Source organism: Myotis lucifugus, unplaced genomic scaffold (assembly GCF_000147115.1).
Source record: "Myotis lucifugus unplaced genomic scaffold, Myoluc2.0 scaffold_22, whole genome shotgun sequence".
Taxonomy (NCBI): domain Eukaryota; kingdom Metazoa; phylum Chordata; class Mammalia; order Chiroptera; family Vespertilionidae; genus Myotis; species Myotis lucifugus.
This window is the reverse complement of record NW_005871070.1, coordinates 8,059,663-8,084,900: the sequence shown is the minus strand read 5'-3', so window position 1 is coordinate 8,084,900 and position 25,238 is coordinate 8,059,663. Positions and strand designations below refer to the sequence as shown.

The 25,238-nt window shown below is 43.5% G+C and overlaps 2 protein-coding genes and 1 pseudogene across 6 annotated transcripts in view; 1 reads left to right on the top strand and 2 right to left on the bottom strand.

The window, feature by feature from the left end:
- The window catches only part of STRN3 (striatin 3), a 107,989-nt gene extending 93,183 nt beyond the window's left edge, over positions 1-14,806 (bottom strand). The window contains 2 exon segments of the mRNA XM_023751547.1: positions 14,526-14,762; positions 14,765-14,806. Coding sequence (XP_023607315.1) covers positions 14,526-14,762; positions 14,765-14,776 — 249 coding nt within the window. The 5' untranslated portion in view covers positions 14,777-14,806.
- AP4S1 (adaptor related protein complex 4 sigma 1 subunit) overlaps positions 13,908-25,238 on the top strand; it is a 66,374-nt gene continuing 55,043 nt past the window's right edge. For 3 of the 5 annotated variants that reach the window (XM_023751545.1, XM_014453343.2, XM_023751544.1), the window contains exon 1: positions 13,908-14,413. The gene's annotated coding sequence lies outside the window, so the exon portion shown is untranslated. The remainder of the gene's footprint in view (positions 14,414-25,238) is intronic. The other 2 variants (XM_014453338.2, XM_014453342.2) reach the window with 2 other exon arrangements.
- On the bottom strand, positions 24,443-24,879 carry LOC111825348 (annotated as a pseudogene).

Below are 25,238 nucleotides of genomic sequence, written 5' to 3'. Positions count from 1 at the left end.
AAAAAAAAAACTTCCATGATTTCAACATACGTGCTTTATGATTTCTATTATTTATTTACCACAAGTAAAGGTCAGGAATTGTTATCTTTCTTTAAAATTTTTTTTACTGTTTCACTTCATTACTGCTGTGTATGTGCTCCATGTGAGTGACGTCAGTACTTATGTAGGTGGGTTCTGACTTACGGCGAAAATCGTGTTATGTCACACCATAGAAACGGATCTCAGACGTAACCCGAGGGCCTACTGTGTAGAATTATAATTCCATATACTAGAAAAATCACTTGGTCTTCACTTAACTCAAAAGCATATTCTTCTTAAAATTACCTCTATTCTTTTCCTTTAATATTAGTCCCCAATGATCAAAAACAGTAAATACTTGGCACCACAAAAAATAAATACAAATGTAAATTCTAATCCAAGAGTCAAATGACAGTATTCAATTACAATTCAGATGATCCAAAACATCATTAAAACTAAAATACTACATTTTTAAATTCTAGAGCACTGTCAGACATCATTTGAAAACTATGTTCATTATATAATCCTGTCTGCAAACAAATAGTGAAGGATTTCCATTATCTGATAACCCATAGTTATCAGGAAGAAGTTTCCAAAGATATCTGTGGAACCATCTTCCAGGAAAGTTAAAAATAAATTATATTCATCTGCCCAAATTAATTTCAGGGGTGATGAAAATGATAGAGTCCAGAAGTCGATTTTATTATTACTGTTGTTATTGAAGCATGTATATATTAGTATTGTTTAACATTGTTTCAAAGAGCAGCAAGATGACTTTAAAGGCCAAAAAACACTGCTGTTTCAGAACCCTAATACTGTCTTCTTAGAAACTAAGTTAAGGAGTTGCTAAAAGTATACTAGCCTGGGAGTTTGGAAACCTACTTTTTTGTTGTTAATCCTCACCCGAGGATATTTTTCCATTGATTTTAGAGAGAGAGTGGAAGTCAGGGGGAGAAAGAGAAACGTTGATGTGAGAGAAAACTCGATTGGTTGCCTCAAACCAGAGCCAAGGATCAATGGTCTATCCACTGACCAAACAGGCTAGGGTGGAAACCTACATTTTAATCCTTACTTATCACTAACTAGCTTCATAACCCTTTATCTTATTCTCAACCTCCTCATTTGTCAAATGGGCTGAATTAGATGTCTTTTTAAGAACTGTTTGCTATAAATTTCAATCCCTAAGATTAGCATTGTAAGGATTCTATCACACTAGAGGCCCGGTGCATGGATTTGTGCACCGGTGGGGTCCCTTGGCCTGGCCTGCGGTGATCAAGCCAAAACCAGCTATCCTACATCCCCTGAGGGGTCCTGGATTGCAAGAACAGTGTAGAGTGTGAGAGAATTATATGTAATAGTTTTCTCATGAGAAAAATTGATTTATTAAAAAAAAATCACTTAAAATTTTTAAGAAAAATTATAATTAAAAGAACTCACATAAAGGTATATGTAGCAGACAGGGATATGCTTCCCCTGTAGAAATAAAGGATTTATTTCCGCTGCTGGGAGTGCTGTTGGAAAACAGTTTTCACCTATCAGGCCCTTTCAGGAATGCTTCAGCTCATGACAGCTGCCTGCCCAAGTGGTCTTCATTGAGTGACTGATCAAAACAGTTCCATAAGGGCCCAGCACCTTGCCACAACTCTGGACAACTCCGAAGTTTATCCCAGCTTCGAGTTCCTCATAAAGTCAATTGGCTTTTTTGATACTACATTACAGCCCAATTTATACCTCTGCTTCCTTTCCATTCCTTCTACAGATGTTGTCCTAAGAACATTCCCTAATAAACTTCTGAGATGCTAATCGCCATCTCAGTTAGCTCTTCCAACTAGCAGCCACTGGTGATGGGAATGGTTCAAGAAAGCAGGCTCTAACACAGTGGTTCTCAACCTTCCTAATGCCGCGACCCTTTAATACAGTTCCTCATGCTGTGGTGACCCCCAATTTCATGTTACAAATTGAACATAATTAAAGCACAGTGATTAATCACAAAAACAATATGTAATTATATATGTGTTTTCCGATGGTCTTAGGCGAGCCCTGTGAAAGGGTCGTTTGACCTCCAAAGGGGTCGTGACCCACAGGTTGAGAACCGCTGCTCTAACATGAAGTTTTGGAGTTTACTATCTACCTGGCAAAGAATCCCATGGTGGTGAATAGAATAGAGAGCCCCTAGCACAAAGTGGCAGTGCAATTGTTAAAACTTTCACTATTGGTAAACTAGATAGTTTTCAGTGGAAGGGAATATACAAGTTGGCAAACTCTTTAAAAGGACCAGATAGTATTTCATATTCTTCTTTGTTGTTTTTTGTTTTACAACTCTTTAAAAATGGGACATTACAAAAACAGGCATGCCTTGGACTGGATTTGGTCTGCAAATCATAGTGTGCCAACCCGTGCACTAGAAGTCCAATGTATCTGGCATTTGAGAAATATTAGGACCATAAAATTGGTTTGTTGTTGCCAAAGGCAATTGACCCTTTGGAAAATACAACAAGAAGTGAAATGAATAATCCTATATAATAAAAGTCTAATATGCAAATTGTCCCCTCGACCGGGAGCTCGACCGCTCGCTATGACGTGCGCTGACCACCAGGGGGTGATGCAGAACATGACAGGTGTTGATGACATGGTGCTGGCAGCGGACGGCAGTGGAGGCACTGCCGGCCCCAATGGGCCCTGATGAGAGCGGGACCACAGTGGGATGGTGGAGCAGGTGAGCGGGCAGCGCCAGATCAAGGCAGGTGCGAGCCAGGCCCAATCGCCCCCCAGATGGCGACCAGCAGTAGTGGCGGCAGGGCCACTGCCCAGCTCCCGGGTGCTGGGGGAACCAGGCGGGGGCCCGATGACTCAGGCGAAGAGGGGCATGCGAGGGCCCAGGTGCTACCCAGGGCCCGGAGGTCAGCTGGGACCTGCCCTTCCATGCCAGACACTCACACTTCGATCGCAGGCCAGGCCTAGCGACCGCAACCATGCACGAATTTCGTGCACCAGGCCTCTAGTAGAGAAATAGAAGTGAAGTGTGAAAGCCAGAGGTTCTTTGGTAACGAAGACACTCATCTCTAGCAGCAGAAGGCCACAAAGGACCAGGACTTAATCATAAGACTGGTAGAGCTCCAAAGAAAGTTAAACTCTCAATCTATACAGATCTGCTATGCTAAGGCACCCATGGGAAAAGGGAAAAAAAATGGAACCCTGAAAAAGGGACGGGGCATGGGTTGATTAACTGAAAATCCGTAATCCCCAGGTTCCCTTGAGCCATCTCACTTGGAGAACAAACCCACATATCCTTATTAACTGCTAATGTTACTCTCATCAGCTAGAATAGCAGAGTACAGACCTCTGAAATTCTCTCCTTCATGAAAGTAATGAGAACACTGGCAAATGTTATAAGAATGAACTTTTTCAGAACTCTGGAAATTACAAAGGACTGCAGCAATCTGGGGAGTGTTTATTCAACAAATATGGCCGAATCTCAGTAAAAACAGCAAGCTTTGTGGTGTTTTTATTTGCCCTGTTCCCATCTACCCTTTCCCAGTTCCACAAAGCCATGAAACCAACAGCCTGCAATCATAGTGGAAAATCACCAGCCACTAGAAGGGACAGAAGAGGGTTGGAGTTCCTTACAAGTCCCATTCACAGAAAACTGTAATTACTTGCAATGTCTGGTGGCTCTCTGGAAAACTCTAGTACCAAACTGTCTTTATTTGGCTGACTCTGAGCTCATTCAGTGCAAACAGCATGTTTTGTTTTTGGTTGGGGAGTGGAGTGCCTTTGGTGAAAAACAATCACAGGCAATTGTCAAACATTGTGACTGCCTGAGGTGATGGACAATATTTGGGGGGAAACAATAGGATAATTAAAAAAAAGCTTACAAGGAAAAACTGGGGAATGAGATATCCATGGAGACTCTCTGGGAAGCTCCAACGTATTCCTGAAAAACCAAAAGGCCACAAACAGGCATAACCTATGCACATGCTCAGAAAATATCTGAGAAGGCCCTAAACCAGTGATTCCCAAAGTGGGCGCTACCGCCCCCTGGTGGGCGCTGCAGCGATCCAGGGGGGCGGTGATGGCCACAGGTGCATTTGTTTTAACTTTTTTTGTATTACCTTTCTATTCTGAGTTCAATAAATAGTTTCATAATTTCAAACTTCAATGTTTCTAATTTACACCTTCTTTACTATATTTTACGAAAAAGGTAGAAACATTAATACATATGTCTTTCTGTTTAATTGCTATTAAAATTTAAAAAAATTAATTTCCAGGGGGCGCTGAGTAATATTTTTTTTGGAAAGGGGGCGGTAGGCCAAATAAGTTTGGGAACCACTGCCCTAAACTCTTACTTCTGGCTAACCTATAGGCTCAGAACAAGCAGGAAAAGAGAGCTATGACACAGTTGCTAACTGTCTGGCTGTGTCTTGAAGGCATGTCCCAACACACATATGGAGACCCACACCCTGAAAAGCTTACATGTTCCAGGTATCCAAGGAAATGTCTACCTACTCATTAGCTTAACCAGTAAGCTAACTGAACGGAAACTTCAGTAACCACATAGAACAACAAAAACTACATATTTTATGGTATTAATTCCAAAAACTCACTAAATAAACAATAATAACAAATAGCAACAATAAACAATCCTGAGAAGGGAGAATTCAATTTCTACAGTTACTACATTATTTAAAATATCTAGTTTTCAACAAAAAATTATGAAGCATGAAACAAAATATGGGAGAGGGGGAAAGGAGAGTCAATATAAACTGCCCCTGAGGAAGGCCAACACTGAATTTACTAGATTAAGACTTTTAAGTCAACTATTTTAAATATGTTAAAACAACTAAAGGAAACTATGTTTAAAGAACTAAAGGAGAGTATGAGAATGATGTCTCACCAAAGTGAGAATATCAATAGAGACAAAAATTATTTTTTAAAAGGATCAAAAAGAAATTATAGAATTTGAGAAATATACTAACTAAAATGAAAAATTCAATAGAGGGGCAACAGTAGATATACACACAGAAAAAACAATCAGCACACAGACAGTATAAATATATTTGTTTTTAACTTTTTCTCCTGATTTAAAAGACAACAACATTAAGCAGTAATTGAAATAGTGTTAATGAGTGTACAATAAAGATGCAATTTGCAGGATAACACAAAGGATGGAAAAGGAAATGAAGCTTTATAGAAACAGTTTTTGTATACTATTGTAATTAAAGTGCTATTAATCTAAACTAGAGAAAATGTTAACTATAATCCTCAGGACAACCAGAAAGAAAACTAAAAAAATTTCAGTGAAAGAAATACAAGGAAGTTAAAATGATATATTGAAAATATCTATTTAACATAAAAGAAGGCAATAATGGAAGAAGGAACAAAAGGTATCTAATCTTCAGTAGTGAGGTCTTCTCCAGGGACCCTGTTTAAATAATCTTACACACAAATCTATTCCTTATCTATTATCCTTCTCTGCTTTCCTGTGCTCTATAGCATTTATCACCATCTGAAAAACTTTATTTTCTTCCTCTATCCACTAGAATTTAAGCTGTAAGAGGGCAGAAGCTTTATTTTGTTTCTAATTTTACTAGAGGCCTGGCCTTGGGGATTGACCAAAACCTGCAGGCCTACATCCCCGGGGAGGAGCCGGAGCCTGGGCCTGGGCCGGTGCGACTCCGCTCCTGCTCATTCCGAGCCTGCTGTGCCTGCTGACGCCACCGCCACCACTTGGTAGGCTCACTGGGCTCCGCTGGGTGTCTGCGCGGCGATACTGGCGCGCCCATGACCTAGAAGCAGCCGACGGCTTGCACTCAGTCCAGATGCCAGTCCCCATCCCCGTCCAGGTCCCGGTCCGGATGGGAGAGGGGCGCACAGTGGGAGTGTCCACGGGAGAGGCTCTCAACCCCCGCAGCTGCTCTCACCAGCCATGAGGCCGGAGGCTGGTGCCCGTTGGTCAGTTGAGTGGCCTTTCCGCTGTGGGAGCACACTGACCACCAGGGGGCATCTCCTGCGTTGAGCATCTGCCCCCTGGTGATCAGTGCACGTCATAGCTACCAGTCAACCAGTCACTTAGGCTTTTATATAGAGAGAAGATTCCCAGTGCCTCACACACACCTACTGAGTAAGGTGCTCAATAAACAGCCAATAAATGAATAAACAAATGAACAATCAACAGAGAGAAGTCTTATAAGAAAAAGAAATGTCTCCCATTTTCAGAGTGGCCTAAAAGAAAGAGGTATGTGTGTACATGTACCATTTGTAGATTTGGTAGCGATAATAAAAGAACTCCCCATCTGATGGGGTTCTATTTTCTTTGTGAAGTAGGAGGTAAGACATCTGCTGAGTTAGAGAGGAAGGTGGTAGGGATTAAGATTGATAGAGGGTACCAAATGCCTAGATGCTTCTGTTGAAATTAGTACCTAAATCAGATTCAAACTGTGATAGGTTTGATTGGGCACTGTTGCCTTAACTCAGCAGTCACATGACTTCATGTAAAATTGTCCATCATAATTTCATGCATTCTTGTAACTTAAACAAAAAAAAGTGCTCAAACTTTAAAAAAATCAATAGAAATGAATGCTTTGAACTCGGATTTTTAAAAAAGCAACACACCTGATTAAAACAGTCTACAACCTGTAAGTACTCAATTTTTCAATTTTGTTATCAAGTAAAAGTCATTTATACAAAAAGGAGTGAAAACAGGGCCTTGAAGAGATATTTGTACATGCATGTTTTAGCAGCATTATTCTTAATAGCTAAAAAGTAGAAGCAACCCAGTGTCCATCCATTTGATGAATGGATAAGCAAACTGTGTTGTGTTTTTCAACCTTAAAAAATAAATTCTTGTCCTAGCCAGTTTGGCTCAGCGGATAGAGCATCGGCCTGCGAATCGAAGGGTCCTGGTTCGATTCCGGTCAAGGGCACATACCTTGTTTGCAAGTTCCTCTCCAACTGCGGACCCTGGTCAGGGTGCATGCAAGAGGCAACCAATTGATGTACTTCGCTCACATGGCTATTTCTCTCTGCCTTCCACTCTCTCTTAAAAAAAAAAAAATCAATGGATAAATATCCTCGGGTGAGGATTAAAACTATAAAAATTTTAAAAATAAAGTCATCAAAGCATTTCTATAGAAAATCAATCAATAAATAAATTATGACACATGCTACAACATGAATAAACCCTATAATGCTAGGTAAAAGAACCAGTCACAGAAAGACAAATACTGAAATGATTCCACTTATTTGAGGTACCTTGTCAAATTCATGGAGACAGAGAATAGAATGATAAGTGGTTGCCAGGGACTAGAGGGACTGGGATATTTAAGTTTCAGTTTTACAAGATGAAAAGAGTTCTAGAGATGGACTGTGGTGATGGTTGCACACTATGAACATGTATAATTAAAAGTGGTTAAGATAATTAATTTTCTTATGTATATTTTACCACACTAAAAAAATTGTGGGAGAGCCCTGACCGGTTTGGCTCAGTGGATGGAGTTTCGGCCTGCGGATTGAAGGGTCCCAGGTTCAATTCCAGTCAGGGGCATGTACCTTGGTTGAGGGCACATCCCCAGTAGGGGTTGTGCAGGAGGCAGCTGACTGATGCTTCTCTCACGTCGATGTTTCTGACTCTCTATCCCTCTCCCTTCCTCTCTATAAAAAATCAATAAAATATATTTTAAAAAATTGTGGGAGTAGAGTCAGTTATAGTATTGTTTTATGTATTAAAGCAGCATAAATGACGTACCATCACTTAACAAAAATTTTTTTAAGTCCTCACCCAAGGATATGTTTTTTTATTGATTTGAGAAAGACAGAGAGAGAGAGAGAAACATCTATGTGAGAAAGAAACATCAATCAGCTGCCTCCTACACATGCCCCAACCAGGGATCAAACCCACAACCTGGGTATGATCCCTGACTGGGAATCGAACCCACAACCTTTTGGTATACAGGACGATGCTCCAGCCAACTGAGCCACCCAGCCAGGGCAACATACTGATACTTTTAAAGAAAAAAACAAACACTTTTCTCTTTAGAGGTTGAATTTAAATCAAAAGAAATTTGTACTATATGTCATGTTTGTTTATACCAGATAGCACAACAAAAGCTAAAGTTTTGAGATACCCACTGGCTTAGAGGAGGAGACTTAAAAAACAAAACAAACAAATAAACAAAAAACTGAACCTGGTATACAAAAAATAGGATTTAAAGATACCAGGAAAGGTGAAAACATCAACATAGAACATAAGGACACTGCAAACCAGAAAAATAGAGTATGACTAAAAGGAACAACTAAAGGAAAGCCAAGGACCTGAAGTTTATGTTAGCCTGGTAAGGTGAAAATGATAAGAATCTAGGGAGAAAGTGATCATATACTAATGGGAGATATAAGAAAGAGAACTGTGGAAAGAACTGACAGAAAACTTGAAGAAAACCAGACTCCAAAGAGTTCAGCAGGTATAGAATATTATCCTGCAGATTGGCTCAATATACTAGTAAAATGGAGCAAAGATGATAAAATATTTCCATATACCTTTTTTTTTTTAAATTACAGTTATGGACATCATAGGAAGTTATCTGGAGAATCCAGAGAATTATAAGCTATGAGAACCCATTATAAACAAAGCTTTAAGAAAACTAATTTATGGCAAGGCTAAAGCAGATTAAAAGTCACTCAATAATTTTTAATGGAAATGAAAGTGAGTTTTAAGAAAAGGTTGTTTATTTTTTAAAAAATATATTTTTATTGATTTCAGAGAGGAAGGAAGAGGGAGATAGAAACATCAATGATGAGGATCGAGCGCACAACACAGACATGTGCCCTTGACAGGAATTGAACCTGGGGGACCCTTCAGTCCGCAGGCTGACGCTCTATCCACTGAGCCAAACCGGCTAAGGCAAGAAAACGTTGCTTAAAAAGCTCATAGCTACCAAACAGATAGTCAATGGTCACCAATATTTGAGGAAAGCATTAGGTAAGAAAGAAGAGAAGCAAAACAAAAAAGAAATTCAAAGGAAACCGACAATTCAGGGAAAGAAAACTTCAACAACAAAAACCCCACCATGCTAAAAAAAAAAAAAAAAGAAAATAAAAAACAAATATCTTTCTTTTAAAAGTTCAAGCAAGAAAATGTTTTTGCAAATTTAATAGGATTGAAAAGTATAGTTGAAGAAAATAGACCAAAAAGAGAAGGAAAAACAGGAGATATAAGTAAAACTTTTATATCAGCAGGTCCATCATGAAATGCTCTAAGGCAGCAGTTCTCAACCTGTGGGTCGCGACCCCTTTGGGGGTTGAATGACCCTTTCACAGGGGTCGCCTAAGACCAATGGAAAACACATATATAATTACATATTGTTTTTGTGGTTAATCACTATGCTTTAATTATGTTCAATTTGTAACAATGAAAATACATCCTGCATATCAGATATTTACATTACGATTCATAACAGTAGCAAAATTACAGTTATGAAGTAAGTAGCAACGAAAATAATTTTATGGTTGGGGGTCACCACAACATGAGGAACTGTATTAAAGGGTCGTGGCATTAGGAAGGTTGAGAACCACTGCTCTAAGGACTTGGTATTACAATAATGCTTCTCAAAAAAAGATTAGTACTGCCTCCCCCTAGGGCAGTGATGGCGAACCTTTTCAGCTCGGCGTGACAGCATTTAAGAGAAACATATCAATTGGTTGCCTCCAGCACATGCTCCAATCAAACCTGCAACCCAAGTGCGTGCCCTTGAACAGGAATCAAACCCGAGACTTTCGGTTCATGGGCCGACACTCTAACCAGTGAGTCACACTGGCCAAGGAAAAATAGGTATAATTTTGATTCATTCACACCAAAGCGCTATTGTGTTGGCTGTTGTCATTTTTTCCCATTGGACAATCTAAGGGAAAAGAGGTCAGTTGCCCCTGACTAAGTAGTCAGGTATTGCACGTTTTATTTTTAGTTTTTAAATATATTTTTATTGATTTCAGAGAGGGAGATAGAAACATCAATGCTGAGAGAGAATCATTGATCGGCTGCCTCCTGCACGCTCCCTACTGGAGGATCAAGCATGCAACCTGGGCATGTGCCCTGACCGGAAATCGAACCATGACTTTCTGGTTCATAAATTGACGTTCAACCACTTGGCAACACTGGCCGGGCATGGTATTGCATGTTTTAAAAATTCTTGAGGTACATCAACTGAAAATCACTACCCTAGACTTTTGGTTTCCAAAGCTTTCAAAAAGAAACAGGGAGAATGACATAAGGCTGTAGACTCTTAATCCTATCGAGTAAAATATTTTTTACTCTATTGTCACCATCATTTGAAATAGGAAACTACATTACAGTATTTCACAGTAGAATCATAAAAATGCTGTAATAGAAAAGGCACGGGAACTTCCAAATCATCATTCTTGACTACCCTAAGAAAATGCTGACAATAAAAGGAAGAGTGCAGGGGAAACAAAGTTCTTCCCCCTTTAATTAAAAATGAAGAATTTAAAAAAAGTGAGAAGAAATCAAGTTACATGTGAGAAAAATATGTCCGATAGGGTAAGATTGTTAGGTAGCAATATCTGTCGTGTTATGACAAGTCTATATGCCAGTGTGTGCAAACACAAACACTAATTAAAATTTTTATATTTGCTGAAGAATTAGCAGTTTTAGAATACAAATTCCTGGACTATAGTTTCTGTGTATTATCTATGTCATATTTTTATAGTTGACAAACAGCATTTTATATATACCATATGTGAATTTTTTATTACATACTAACTATAGAAACATAAGGACATGTTTGCAATATACATGAACTATACTTGCTACATCCTGGGGGCTCAAAAGAACTTTTTGAAATGTACTGAAGTGATGCCATGTGATGGTAGACAAAGAATTACAGGACAGACTCGATTTCTATGAAAAATGCTAAGATGACCATATAATACAGTGGTTACAATAGTGGTAATAAGAACATGGGCTTTGAATTCAGACAAACCTGGGTTCAAGTGTCAACTGTAACACTTTATAGCTGGGTGACCTTGCAGTTATTTAACCTAAATTTGTCTCATCTGTAAAACAGGAATGGTACGTGCATAAGATTGTAATGCTGATTAAAGGGCAGTTATTATTTTTATACTAGAGGCCCGGTGCACGAATTCATGCACCAGTGGGGTCCCTCAGCCTGCCCTGTGGGATTGGGCCGAAACCAGCTGACATCCCCCAAGGGGTCTCGAATTGTGAGAGGACGCAGGCCAGGCCAAGCCAAGGGACCCCACCAGTGCACAATCAGGGCCAGGGAAGGACACGGGAGGTTGGCCAGCTGGGGAAGGACTGCGGCAGGGTTCCAGGGCGTGTCTGGCCCATCTTGCTCAGTCCCAATTGGCCAGACCCCAGCAGCAAGCTAACCTACTAGTTGGAGTGTCTGCCCCCTGGTGGTCAGTGCATATCATTAGCATATTACGCTTTGATTGGTTGAATGGCCGACAGGTCAACCAGGCACTTAGCATATTAGGCTTTTATTATATAGGATAACATGAATTGCCAAAATCCTACAAAGTCCATTTTTTCCAAGTCCTAGGCCAAATTTCTGGAGGATGAGGCAGAAACCTGTATTTTTTTTTTAAGTTTTAAAAGTGATTCTGACTGGCATTTTTGTTCAGAATTCACTGTCCTAGAGCCTTACTAACAAATATTTTAATACAAGGTAAGGCACCCATACAAAGATTAAAAAAAAGCTTTAAGACATGAACCTTTGGTTAGTTCCAAGTTTCTAAAATAGGGCTTTACCCCAAATTCCTTTTAGAAAGAAAAAAAGCATACTGAAAAATTCCAATTTAAAATCTTTCAAAGTCAAGGAATACATGATTCCATATTAAATTTTTACATTAAAATTAGGTATATCTTTGCCTCTTCATATTCATTATTGAACAGTTTCATATGTGTAAATGAACAGTGTACCCAAGACTATATACAATATGTAGGATGTCTTATTTATCTTTCTTAAAAAAATAAGTTTAAGTTTACAGTTGAAATCCACTGATGCATCACTTAAACCCTCCCAACAAATTTTTATTCAACACAGACATTTTAAAATGTGCACAATTTTACTAAAGACTGAACGCACTTAAAGCAAATTCAACACTGCAGAAGCAAACCTGAAACCCTACTAAGTAACCCAATAAAACATTTTAGAGAAATGTATAGAATAAAAGCATCTGAACACAATCATGAACATTTTATTTCAAAAAATACCAGTATGAAATAATGAAAATCCCTGGAAAAAATTAAGAGTCTAGAAACCCTGTAGAACTTCTTCAAAATAAGCAAGCAATCAAGCAAACAAAAAGCAGAGCTTAGAATGGCTATATCAGAACTAATATGCCAACAGTAGATCAACTGAAAGCAAACAAGCAAGTAAAAGGAATCTTCCTTTAATGACTTTTCTGTTACTGTCAAGGAAAAAACTAGATGAGAAAGCAAGGACCAGGGCAGACAACACAGACCTCACTAATGTATGTATCTTACTAATTTAGACAAATGACATTTTTCTCAGCTACTTAAATTACTGAAGCTTATAAATGAGTAATGCAATTGCTAAGCTGAAAAGTGGTAGAATACAAGCTTTTGTGCAACAGTACAAAGTTCATAAACACTATTTCAGACTGGTGAAGTATTATTTAGTGAGCCCAAGCTTCGATGCATTTACAAATGCAATTTTAAAAAATAAATGCCTATCTTCACTCACACATAATATTAAGTTTGCAACCTGGTGTGGTAGAAAGTTGTGTATCAGCAGAATTCTTATAAATCCCAGGTATTTTAAAGCAGACTATACATACAGAAGTTTTAAAAAATAGACAATGTTGACTTAAACTTTTTGAAAGTTGTATTTCTAAAAGCCCTATAATATCTCAAAGCACAATCCTAAAACACTGACTTCACTAACAGGTGTTAATCTATAGTTAATTTTTTCAAAACTTGCTAAGTGTCAAAATATATAACTACTCTTACCCTTTACCCACTTTGTAGAGTCAAATAAAAGTTTACTAGTTCAAAATCAAACCGAATATATATATGGATACCCATATATATTTCTTTGAGTTCACCCTTTCTAAGTTAATCCAAAATTCCTTCTTTAAACACATTTTCTTAACTATTCACCCTAGGCATAAATGACGTATGTGTGAGTGAATAATACTGCTGACACTCTAAATATATATACATACCAATCTGAAGAACAGGTGCAACACTATTTAGATACATGCTTTTTCCCCCCCTTCTAAGCCTAAATTTGACATGGCAATGATTTAAAAATAAACACAAGTACCCCCAAATGTTGAACAATCCTTTTAACAATATGCAACCATTCTGAAATCCAAGACACGAGCCCTTAAACTACCAACATCTACCAAGACAGGTAAGCCAGCCCATCCAAGTTTCACCTTAAGAAGGAAGGGTCCTGAGGATACATACATTTGCTTCACCTCTGTGAGGTAGTAAACTGAGATAAAAACATTTTACTCCCAGCTAGCATTCATTATTTTCCTCAGTCGTTACACAAACACAACACAGATCGTCTAGGTTGGTTTTTACAGGTAAAGAGGAGGACGGAGGAGGGGGAGACCTGGTGAAGGGTACCCTACAAAAAATTCAGCACAGATATACCTCGTTTTATTGCGCTCCGCTTTATTTCTTCAGATGATGCGCGTTTTGTGTGTGTGTGTTGTTGTTTTTTTACAAACTGAAAGCAAGACCCTCCACCCGCAAAAAATATTGCCACTTGCTCAAACGCAGTGGGTCTGGAGCCGAACCCGCAATCTCTCCAAGAGACGCCTGCATGGTTAAGGCTTGGTGAGCCCGTCCCTAAACTCAGGCAGAAGCGAAGGGGAATGAATCTAAGTGCATGAAGCCAGCAGCCCGGGTGAGAAGGCACTTCCAGTTGCGGGAGGAAACGAACACTGCACAGGTCAGCGACAGGCTTCAGAGCAGCGCTGGGAAGAAGCCCGGTGGTCAAGGGGCAAGCAGGTACCAACTCCAGGGGAGGGGGCCAGACGGGCCAAATGGGAAAGGGGGGTGATCCGGGAAAAGGTGGTAAAAGACCCGTCCCAGGCCCTCTCCTCGGGCTCTCCGTCTGCAGGGGCCACACACGAGAGCAAGTTCCGTGCTCAGCAGCCCACGCCGGACTCTCCCCCCGAGAGGCGCTCAGCCCCCGGCCCCGGCGCCCGGCAGGCCGCCTCCAGAAGCCCCCGCAGACGCCATAGTCAGAGCCAAAATGGCTGCCCCGAGGAAGCTCGCACCGCGCAGCTAGCGAGGGCTGGGGAAACCAGCTTCTGCGGGGCCGGGGGAGGAGGACTCCCGGAAGAACCGTGGCCAGGACCCGCGCCCCCCCGAGCCGCACAGGTAGGTCCCTCCGGGCTTCCCCAGGCCGCGCGGGCTCCCTCCGAGGGAAGCCCCGTTCCCACCCGCACCGGGAGCCCCGCCGCCGTCCCGCACACCGACCCCAGCCAGGTACCTGCAGCTCGGCCCGCTCCACCTCCCAGTGCGCCCGCTCCATCTCGAACCGAGCCCACTCGTGCTGGATGTAGTGCAGGATGCCCGGGATGGTGTACTGCTGCGGCCGGGACAGCTCGGGGCCTGCCGCGGGACCCGCGCCCTCGGCGGCCGGAGGACCCCCGCTGCCCCGCCGCGCCGTTTGCCCCCCGGCGGAAAGGCTTATGTTTCCCCCCAGGGTCCCCTCTTGCTGCCGCGGAAGGGGCCGCCCATCCCCCGGGGCCGCCTCCCACCGCCTTCCGCGAGCTCGGTCCATTGTGTGTGGGGGCCCCCGGCCGGGGCGCAGGGTGAGACGCCGACAGCTGGGGAGAGGGCCGGGGAGGGGGGGCCCCCGCGCGGGCGGCCGGGCGGAGGCCGGCTGGGAGCGGGGCGGGGAGGGGATGGGTGCTGTATGCCTGCCGTGGGTCAGAGCAGGGAGCTGCCGGCCGCCGCCATTACAGTCCCTCCTCCATCTGCCCGTCTCACTCACTCACTTTAGGGAAAGGGGGGGCCGCGGCGGGAGGGGGAGGGGCAGGGTTGGGAAGGAGAGGGACGTAGGGCCGCCCCCCGCGCTGCATGCCGGGTAGGGAACGCCGCCGCCGTCGCACGCCCGGCGGCCAAGTAGAGGCCCGCCTCACCCCACGCAGGCGCACTGAGGGCGCGGTCGGGCCGGCTTCGCTGTGGGGGGCGGAGAAGGAGCCCGGCCCCGCCCCCAGGTCCGCCCCCGACTCGCTCCGGGCGTCCGGCGGCGGGGACCGCACCGGGGGCTGCGGGCTCCGACTCTCGTGAGCGAGCCGGTCCCCGGCTTCCCAGCGGTGTTTCCTTCGCTCGGCCAGGCCCAGGCGCCGCTGTCCAGCGAGGGCCTCCGCGACGAGCCTGCCTGGGAGCCGTTTCACCTTGCGGGTCGCCCGGCGGCCGCGGTCGGATTCCGGGCGTTTCTCTCGCATTCCTGGCGTGCTTCGGGCGGCCCTCCCCGCGCGGCGGGCCTCGGCCTGTCACTCGCTCGGCTCGGGTTCTAGCGCCGGTCGGGTCCCGGGGCTGTGGGGACGGTCTGTCTCTGGCAAACAGCCCAGGTCCTTGCGGGGATTCCCGGTCAGCGCTCCGAGCCCGGCTTCGGTCCCGAGTCCGTGCTCGCGGGCGCCCGTCGTAGCTGGTTCCACTATGCCTCCCTCTTATTCCAGGATGGGTTCGGTTTTGGGGAGTGGAGCAGGAGCGACTCTTTTCTTTATTTTTATTTTTTTTCGTGAGAGATGGGGAGGTAATGAATCAGTGTTCAGCGGTCCTCAACCTGTGGGTCGCGACCCCTTTGGGGGTCGAACGACCCTTTCACAGGGGTCGCCTAAGACCATTGGAAAACACATATATAATTACATATTGTTTTTGTGATTAATCACTATGCTTTAATTATGTTCAATTTGTAACAATGAAGTTGGGGGTCACCACAACATGAGGCACTGTATTGAAGGGTCGAGGCATGAGGTAGGTTGAGAACCACTGGTAGGTCTTTAGCTGGTGGATAGAGGGAGAAAGGTAACTTTGAAGAAGACCGGTTAGTAACCATTAGACTAACAATTTGTTGTTTTAGAAGTGAATGAGTTTACAAGTATTTCATTCCTACCAGAATCTTTTGATGGAAATGAAAAATAAATGCACCGTGAATCCTAGATGAATGGCTAAAGATGCTTTCTTGGGTCATTAAATGTTGTTTGAGCGAGTGTAATATACACGTAAGAGGCAAGGTAAACCTTTTAAGAACCATAGTGTGTATTCTTATGTGATGAGGTTGCCAGGAAACATGTTTACTGAACTGTAAGTTTCTAAGTTAATACAGCTAATAACCATCTAGTTGAAAAATAGGACAAAAATAATACTTAACAGCATAATAAGGAAAAGGAGGTTTAGTAATTATAGTTATGCAGGAAAATTGCATATAAAATTGATGGCAATTTTTTTCTTCTACAAAGAAAATTTTCACTATGGAATATATAGGATCACTCAGAGCGTAATTTCTTTTTCTTTCTTTCTTTCTTTTTTAAATATTTATAAGAGTTTTTTGAGCCAAGCTGACAACATATGCTGGGGAGCAAGACCTCAAATGCTCACACTTAGGGTATAATTTCAAAGAGATAAAGTAATACATCTTATTCTATCATATCTATTCTACTGTTATTATAGTTTAATGGAAAGCAGACTGGACTTGTTGCGCATGCTGCCATTATTTTATATATGAAATGAGGTCTTAGGTTACAGCATTAAGGATTCTCCATTTTATAGTAACTAACATTCAACCTCCTTATGAGGCCCCCCACCCCACCCCCCATTTCTTTTTAAAGGGCCTCATAGCACATAAAAGTTCCGAAATCCCATGCTGCTTCAAGACCTGTATACCACAAGAAACATTTGTGAGAGAGTGTGGTTGACCTCCATGATGTTGGCATCAAAAGAAGCAGAACTTGCACAGTTATACTTCCCACTGGTACCTCAAGCTCAAGTAAAGACTGGGTTTATAATTGTTATTTTCCTCCCCGTTCACTTTCAGAAAACCAAAAAACTGTGCTCCTCTTGTATTATCTATTTCATTAAGTGCACTACATCCAAACCTGAGGCCTGGCAGTCATTCTAATACCTTTCTTTCACTCAGCCCCCACATCCAATCTCTTCCACAGTAACATCTTTAATATCTATTCCATTATCTTCATGTCTCAGTTTAAACCTCCCACCTCTATTCTTCCCTCACTTCCCACTACCACTGATGCCTGAGCGATCTTTAAAAGGCAGATCTGATCATGTCATTCTCTATTTAAAATCTTTTAGTGATCACCAAATTTAGAATAAAACCCAAATTTTAGCATAGCATATAAAGGTCCTTCAAATTCTAGAGGCTCCTGTCACCTAATCTAACATCACACCATCATGGCACCCTATTCTCTCCAGCCAAACTGCACTGTTTTGGGTTCCTCAAATGCATAAAGATATTTCATTTCAAAGGAATTTAATACATGCTGTGCCCAGTGCCTTTCCTTACCTTCTTCCCTCAAAACTCAGCCCAGGTATTAATTCCTCCAAGAAGCTTTCCAAATCTCTGAATTATTTAGAGACCCCATCCTAATACTCTCTCATGCTTTTCTCCTATTACAATACTAGAGGCCTGGTGCACAAAATTCGTGCACTGGGGGTCGGGGGGTGGGGGTGGCGGGTAAACCCTCAGCCCAGCCTGCACCCTTTCCAATCTGGGACCCCTCAGGGGATGTCCAACTGCCAGTTTAGGCCTGAAACCACAGGGATCAGACATCCCTCTCACAATCCAGGACTGCTGGCTCCCACCTGCTCACCTGCCTGCCTGCCTGCCTGATTGTCCCTAACCGCTTCTGCCTGCCAGCCTGATCGACGCCTTACTGCTCACCTGCTGGCCCAATCGCCCCAACTGCCCTCCCCTGCCGTTCCAGTCCCCCCCAACTGCCCTCCCCTGCCGACCCGGTCACCCCAACTGCCTTCTCCTGCCGGCCCAGTCCCCCCAACTGCCCTCCCCTGCTGGCTCGGTCCCCCCAACTGCCCTCCCCTGCCAGCCTGGTTGCCCCTAACTGCCCTCCCCTGCCAGCCATTTTGTGCCCACAACTGCCCTCTCCTGCCGGCCTGGTTGCCCCTAACTGCCCTCCCCTGCAGGCCATCTTGTGCCCACATGGGGGTGGCCATCTTATGCGAGGGCATGATGGTCAATTTGCATATTACCTCTTTATTATATAGGATTTAAATTGTCTATATACTGATCAGTGACACACTAGCACCTGCACATAACAATGCAAATCTGCTTAACTCATTTATTTGTTAAAAAGTTCTTGATTGGCTACTATTTTTCAGATACTCTGCCAGTCCCTGATGATCCACTGTGAACCAAGCAGACATAATCTCTTCCCTCACATACGTTCCATTCTAGTTTTAAGCAAGCACCAACCACCCTGCCTTCCTCAATATCTGTCCAGATGTGTCTTAAAACTGTCTCTTTTAAAATTTCTACTGTGCTCCCTATTTGAAGAATTTAACCATCCTACATTTACCCTATTATTATTTTTTTAATACTTACCCAATGATATTTTTTCCTTTGATTTCTAGAGAGGTGGAAGGAAGGGAGGAGGGGGTGAGAGCAAGAAACATCGATGTGAGAGAGACACATCCATTGGTTGCCTCCCGCACTTGCCCCTGTTGGGTCTGGGAAACCTGCAACCGAGGTACTGACCCTTGGCCAGAAGCCCATGCTCTAACCACTGAGCAACTGGCCAGGGCTATATTCACTTTATAGTTTTATATTTATATTTCCTATCACCATTTATCCCCTCTATGCCCTCTTCCACATCCACCCGCCTCATCCCCACGCAATCGCCACACTTGTCTATGTCCACGAATTCTCTTTCTTTGCTTTTTTGTTCAATCCCCCACCATTAAATATCTACACCAATAAAAGACAAAGATGCTAATTGACCGTACCTTCGCTACACCCACCAGCCAATCAGAAGAGTGTGCAAATTAACCCAACAAAGATGGCGGTTAATTTGCATACACAGGCACCCAGCGAAGACTGAAGACAGTGTAGAAGGAAGCCAAGCACTGCAAAAGGGAGCCAAGTGGCGGAGAAGGGAATGGATCGGAGGTAGCGGAGATGGGAGCGGAGCTGAGGCAGCGGACACAGGAGGGAGTGAAGTGGTGGCGAAGGGAGGGAGCGAGGCAGCGGACATGGGAGGGAGGCAAAGCAGAGGACATGGGAGGGAGCCGAGGAGGTGGGGAACGTGAGGCGCAAGTGGCGATGGGTGGGGTGGCCAGCTGAAGTGAGCGGAAACGAGCTACTCACGCACGATTTCATGTGCGCTGGGCCTCTAGTGTATATATATCCTATCTAATAATAGACAAACATGGTAATTAACCATACCTCCGACACGTTTCCCATTGGCTAATCAGGGCGATATGCAAATTAACTGCCAACCAAGATGGCGGCCGGCAGCCAGGCAGCTGAAGCGAACAGGAGGCTTGCTTGCTCCAGTGATGGAGGAAGCCAAGGTTCCCCGCCTGCCTTGCTGGCCTCTGAGCTGCACTCTAAGAAACAATGTTGCAATTATAGAAGCTAAACAAAACCCAGATACCTGCTTTCAGCCGTCAGAGCTGGAGCGAGCAGGACCGAAACAATGTTGCAATTATAGAACCCAAACAAACCCTAGATTCCTGCTTTCAGCAGCCGAGGCCTCAAGCTGGAGCCCGCCTCAGAGCTAAAGCCGGCTCTCAGCTCCAGTGACAGCCATAGAAGGTAAATAAATCCCAGAATAAAAGAAAAAAAGGAGAGGTTGGGAGCTTCAGTCGCCCGCCAGCCTGAAAACGGCCCTCAGCCCCTCACCCAGACTGGCCAGGCACCCCAGTGGGGACCCCCACTCTGAAGGGGGTGCGACCAGCTGCAAACAGCCATCAGCCCCTCACCCAGGCTGGCCAGGCACCCAAGCGGGACCCCCACCCTGATCCGGGACACCCTTCAGGGCAAACCAGCCGGCCCCCACCCGTGCACCAGGCCTCTATCCTATATAGTAAAAGGGTAATATGCAAACTGACCCTAACAGCAGAAAGACTGGGAATGACTGGTCACTATGACACACACTGACCACCAGGGGGCAGATGCTCAATGCAGGAGCTGCCCTCTGGTGGTCAGTGTGCTCCCACATGGGGAGCTCTGCTCAGCCACAAGCCAGGCTGATGGCTGCCAGTACAGTGGTGGTGGTGGGAGCCTCTCCTGCCTCCTCAGCAGCGCTAAGGATGTCTGACTGCAGCTTAGGTCTGCTCCCTGCTGGCAAGTGGACATCCCCTGAGGGCTCCCGGGATGCCAGAGGGATGTCTGATTGCCATCTTAGGCCCAATCCCCTGGGGAGCAGGCCTAAGCCAGCAAGTGGTCACCCCCGAGGGTTCCCAGACTGCGAGAGGGCACAGGCCGGGCTGAGGGACCCCCTACCCCCGAGTGCACAAATTTTTTGTGCACTGGGCCTCTAGTCTATGTATATAAAAGCCTAAGCGACCCTTACGACTGAACGACCAGGCCGACCAGTCGACCGGTCGCTATGATGCGCACTGTCTGACTGCAGCTTAGGTCTGCTACCTGGAGCAAGTGGACATCCCTGAGGGCTCCCGGGATGCCAGAGGGATGTCTGATTGCCAGCTTAGGCCCAATCCCCTGGGGAGCAGGCCTAAGCCAGCAAGTGGTCACCCCCGAGGGGTCCCAGATTGCGAGAGGGCACAGGCCGGGCTGAGGGACCCCCTACCCCCAAGTGCACAAATTTTTGTGCACTGGGCCTCTAGAATATAAAAGCCTAAGTGACCATTCTGACAGTCTCTATGATGCGCACTGATCACAGAGGGCAGATGCTCAATACAGGGGCTGCCCTCTGGTGGTCTGTGCGCTCCCACAGCCAACCTTCTGCGGCCAGCCAACCTTCCGCGGTCCCTCCCCCTGGCCGATGGCCCCGATTGCCAGCCAGGCTGAGGGACCCCACCCATGCACTGGGCCTCTAGTGTTTTTAATAATGTCAGTGTAAGCCTTGGCCACGATTTTCCCACATCATAGTCATTTATCTGCAGGATTGTCTCCTAAAGGGGCAGGACCCATGCCCCTCTTGTTCAAAGATGTACCTCCAGTGTATAGGAAAGTGAGATCCCCAATAAATGTTTGATGAGTAACTTAAATTTAAACTAATATGAATATTTTTCCTCTCCCTCAATCATTTTTTATTAGTTTTTACTACCAGTAATCTCTTCCAGTTCAATGACCAGAACTGCCCTGGATGTTGAACATAAAGGACACCAAGGTTTTCTCCATTGACAGAATATTTTTTATACTATTGACATTGTGCTTTGTGTCTATGACTCCTGAAGACACTCTGCAGTGAGCTCCTAGAATCTTGTCTTCTGTAGGTAATGAGCTTTCCCAGGCATATTATCACCTATAGCTCACCTAACTGGAACTCCCTGCCTACCTGTGGCTGAGTCATTTCCTCTCTTCCGTCTCTCCCTTGAAACTGCCTATTTGTTCTGTCCTTTCTTCAGTCTGTTCATCCTTCCTTAACTCCCAATGATTCTTGGTTTCAGTGTACTACTGATGATCTTTACGAATGCCTGTTTATATCTTTAATCAGTTTAGAATTTCAGGGTGCTTTTTTTCTTTTCCATTAGCTAATCTTAGAAACGTGTGTGTTTATTCTATCTGATCAAAAAGGTACTTGTTATATATATCATATATATATTATGTCAGCAAAAGTATGTTAAGGAAGTCCAGACTTTTAAATAAGTTCAGAGTAGTTAACACCCAGATGCCTTCTTCCCAATTATTATAAAGCCTGATGTACAAAGAGTTTTAACTCTGCCTTTGAGAACTGTATGATGCCCTGTAATTACTTACCTGAATATCCAGCTGACTGTGTACCTGACATCCTTCTCAAACTGGTTCACAAACAATTAAGTCATCTTTTTGCATCATCTGAAAAAGTTGTAACTAGTATTCTTACCTCCATGGGGAGGAGAGAAGGCTGAGATGAGAGTTCTGGGTCACTTCCACAGTCCCTTAGTAGAATAGGAAGTGGTTCCCGCTCTTACATCAATGAGTGTGTATGTGTATTTGGAAACAAGAAATAAAGTCTCTCTTTCCTTCTCTTCCTCCTACCATTCTATCAATGGACTCAATATTGCTTTTTTATTTATTTTGTCTTTTTTTTAATTTATTTTTAATTGTTGACATACACTATATTAGTTTCAGGTGTACAACATAATGATTAGATATTTATACATCACATCATTTGTACTTTTGACATCCGTTTTAGGTAGTTTTGAGGTGATTCAGTCACTTGTAGAAATTACGTAGTGTTTACATTTATAAATATAGAGAAAAAATGAATATTAGAGCACAGAGGAAGATCTTTGAGATATGGCAAGTGTTCAAAAACCAAAGAAGCAAACTGTATAATGCAAATGGAACAGAAAAGGAGGAGTCAGCTTTGACCGGCACTATGGTTTGACCTGCCAAATAAGATCAGATATCTACTTCTCATTACAGTAGTTTCCTGTGGCTAAGAAAATTATAGAAATACATTGCAGGGCACTTGAACTCTTCAAATAATATATTGTGTGGTAAAGAAAAGAAAAAGGGCCTTCACAAATTATAGACAAATAGGTACCAAAACCTTTAGGAAACTCAGCATGTTATATAAAATTCTAGTCCAAGTTCATTCCTGAATTGTCTCCTGGGTACTATGAGTCAGAAAGCTGTAGGCTGTGATAATATTGTATAACAGCTAACTCACAGAGATGTCAAAATTGAAAGAAATAAAAAATTGCCTGGAGCTGAGTCCCTCCTGGACATAGGCTAAAAGTGAACAACTAGGTCTACAAACATGAGAATCAAATGACTGGAAAATGTGACAATGGGAAATGGTCAAAACTTTCCTAGGTAATAATTTAAGAATCTTAGAAATTAGGTTTGTCCTGTTGGAGCATCAAGGGCGAATGTTCAAAATAATGACACCAGACATGTTCACCTTGCCTGGGAAATGTTACAGTTTTCTCTTTGGAGAATGTTTTAAATTTGGCAAAAATTTCACAAAAACTTATCCTATATAATAATCCTATATAATAAAAGGGTAATATGCAAATCGAACGGTGGAATGACCAGTCACTGTGACGCACACTGACCACCAGGGGGCAGACGCTCAATGCAAGAGCTGCCACCTGGTGGTCAGTGCACTCCCACAGGGGGAGCACAGCTCAGCCACAAGCCGGGCTGATGGCTGGCAAGTGCAGTGGCCCACCTCTGCAGCAGCGCTAAGGATGTCCGACTGATGCGAGCCTAAGCTGTCAGTGGGACATCAAGCGGAATCAGGCCTATACCGGCAGTCGGACATCCCTTTTGCAATCAGGAGCTGCTGGCTCTTAACCACTCACCTACCTGCCTCATTGCCCCTAACCACTCTGCCTGCCTGCCTCATCGCCCCTAACCACTCACCTGCCTACCTCATCACCCCTAACCACTCACCTGCCTACCTCATCACCCCTAACCACTCGCCTACCTGCCTCATTGCCCCTAACCACCCTGCCTGCCTGCCTGATCACCCCTAACTGCTTGCTTGCCTGCCTGATTGCCCCTAACCACTTGCTTGCCTGCTGATCGCCCCTAACCACTCTGCCTGCCTGCCCGATTGCCCCTAACTGCTCACCTGCCTACCTGATCACCCCTAACTACCTCTGCCTCAGCCCCCACCCACCGCGGCTTCACCCGGGAGGTTGTCCAGAAGGTTGTTTGGCTGTCCTGTCTAATTAGCATATTATGCTTTTATTATTATAGATCTCTTTAAACAACAGTAGCCTTTAGTTTTGTCTTTCTGTTACAGACTAACCTAAAGTACATGACAATTACCCCCCACACAAAAGATTGAAGAATTTTTAGGAGCTTTTTAAAATAACTCTTATTGCCCTTTCCTCCTTGTTTTATTTTATTTTTTTAATTGATTTCAGAGAGAGGAAGGTAGAGGGAGAGAGAAATAGAAACATTAATGATGAGAAAGAATCATTGATTGGCTGCCTCCTATACATCCCCTACTGGGATTGAACCTGCAACACCACTGGGCATGTGGCCTGACCGGAAATCAAATCGTGACTTCCTGGTTCTTGGGTTGATGCTCCACCACGAACTACACCATATAGCTTTTAATATAGTGATCTGTTATTTTAAATTGTGCATAGACTTTTTAAAGCTTTATATTTTGAAATTATTTAGTCTTGTAGAAACAAAAAGGTGTACATTATCAACAGTTATCAAGATTTGCTATTCTTTCATCTATCCTGTTCTTTCTGTCTGAGGATTTTTTTGACTGACACAAGTGTATTTAACAAAAGTTTGATATGAAACTGCATTGGGCCCATTTTTACATCATAGCACAACGGGCCCTTTGGAGAGAGGAGACATGTGGAAGCAATTGATTTCTCTTTGAACACATTCTTTGTTTATACTCATTCCAAGGCTTCTAACATGATGATACTATTTCTTTGTATTACCACCATTTCAATATTCTGTTTTACCACTATTTGCCGTTATCACACATTCATTTATCACAAGATTCAAAAAGGGTTAAAATCCTCACAGTATTCCTTGGACATGTTTGCCACCATTTAATTTCAATGATAATTTCTTGTCCATAAATTTTCAACTCAACTAGCTCATAGATACCTTGAAACAGAATTCACGGCCTCACGCTCCCTCGGCAGGCCCCAGGAATGTCTCAAAGTAAATCCCAAGCATCATATAATATGCTGGTACATGCTTCTCTAAGTATCTTCAACAGATTAGGACCTTTTTTTAAAAAACATACCACAATACCACGATCACACCTACAAAATTAATAATTCCTTTATACAGTCTAATGCCTGGTCCATATTCAGTTGCCTTCAATTATCTAAAAAAATGTGTGTGTTTTTAAAAAGTTGGTGATTTCAAATCAGGATACCCTCCCTGCCGAAATCTACATATTTTATTTAGCTGATATGACTTTATTTTTTTATTTTCCTTCTCCTCATGCCCCACGGTTAATTTATCCTGTAGAATTTCCCACATTTGGTGATTGCAATTTTTTTGGTATTGTTTAGCATATTCCTTTCTCCTCCATATTTTCTATAAACTAGAAGT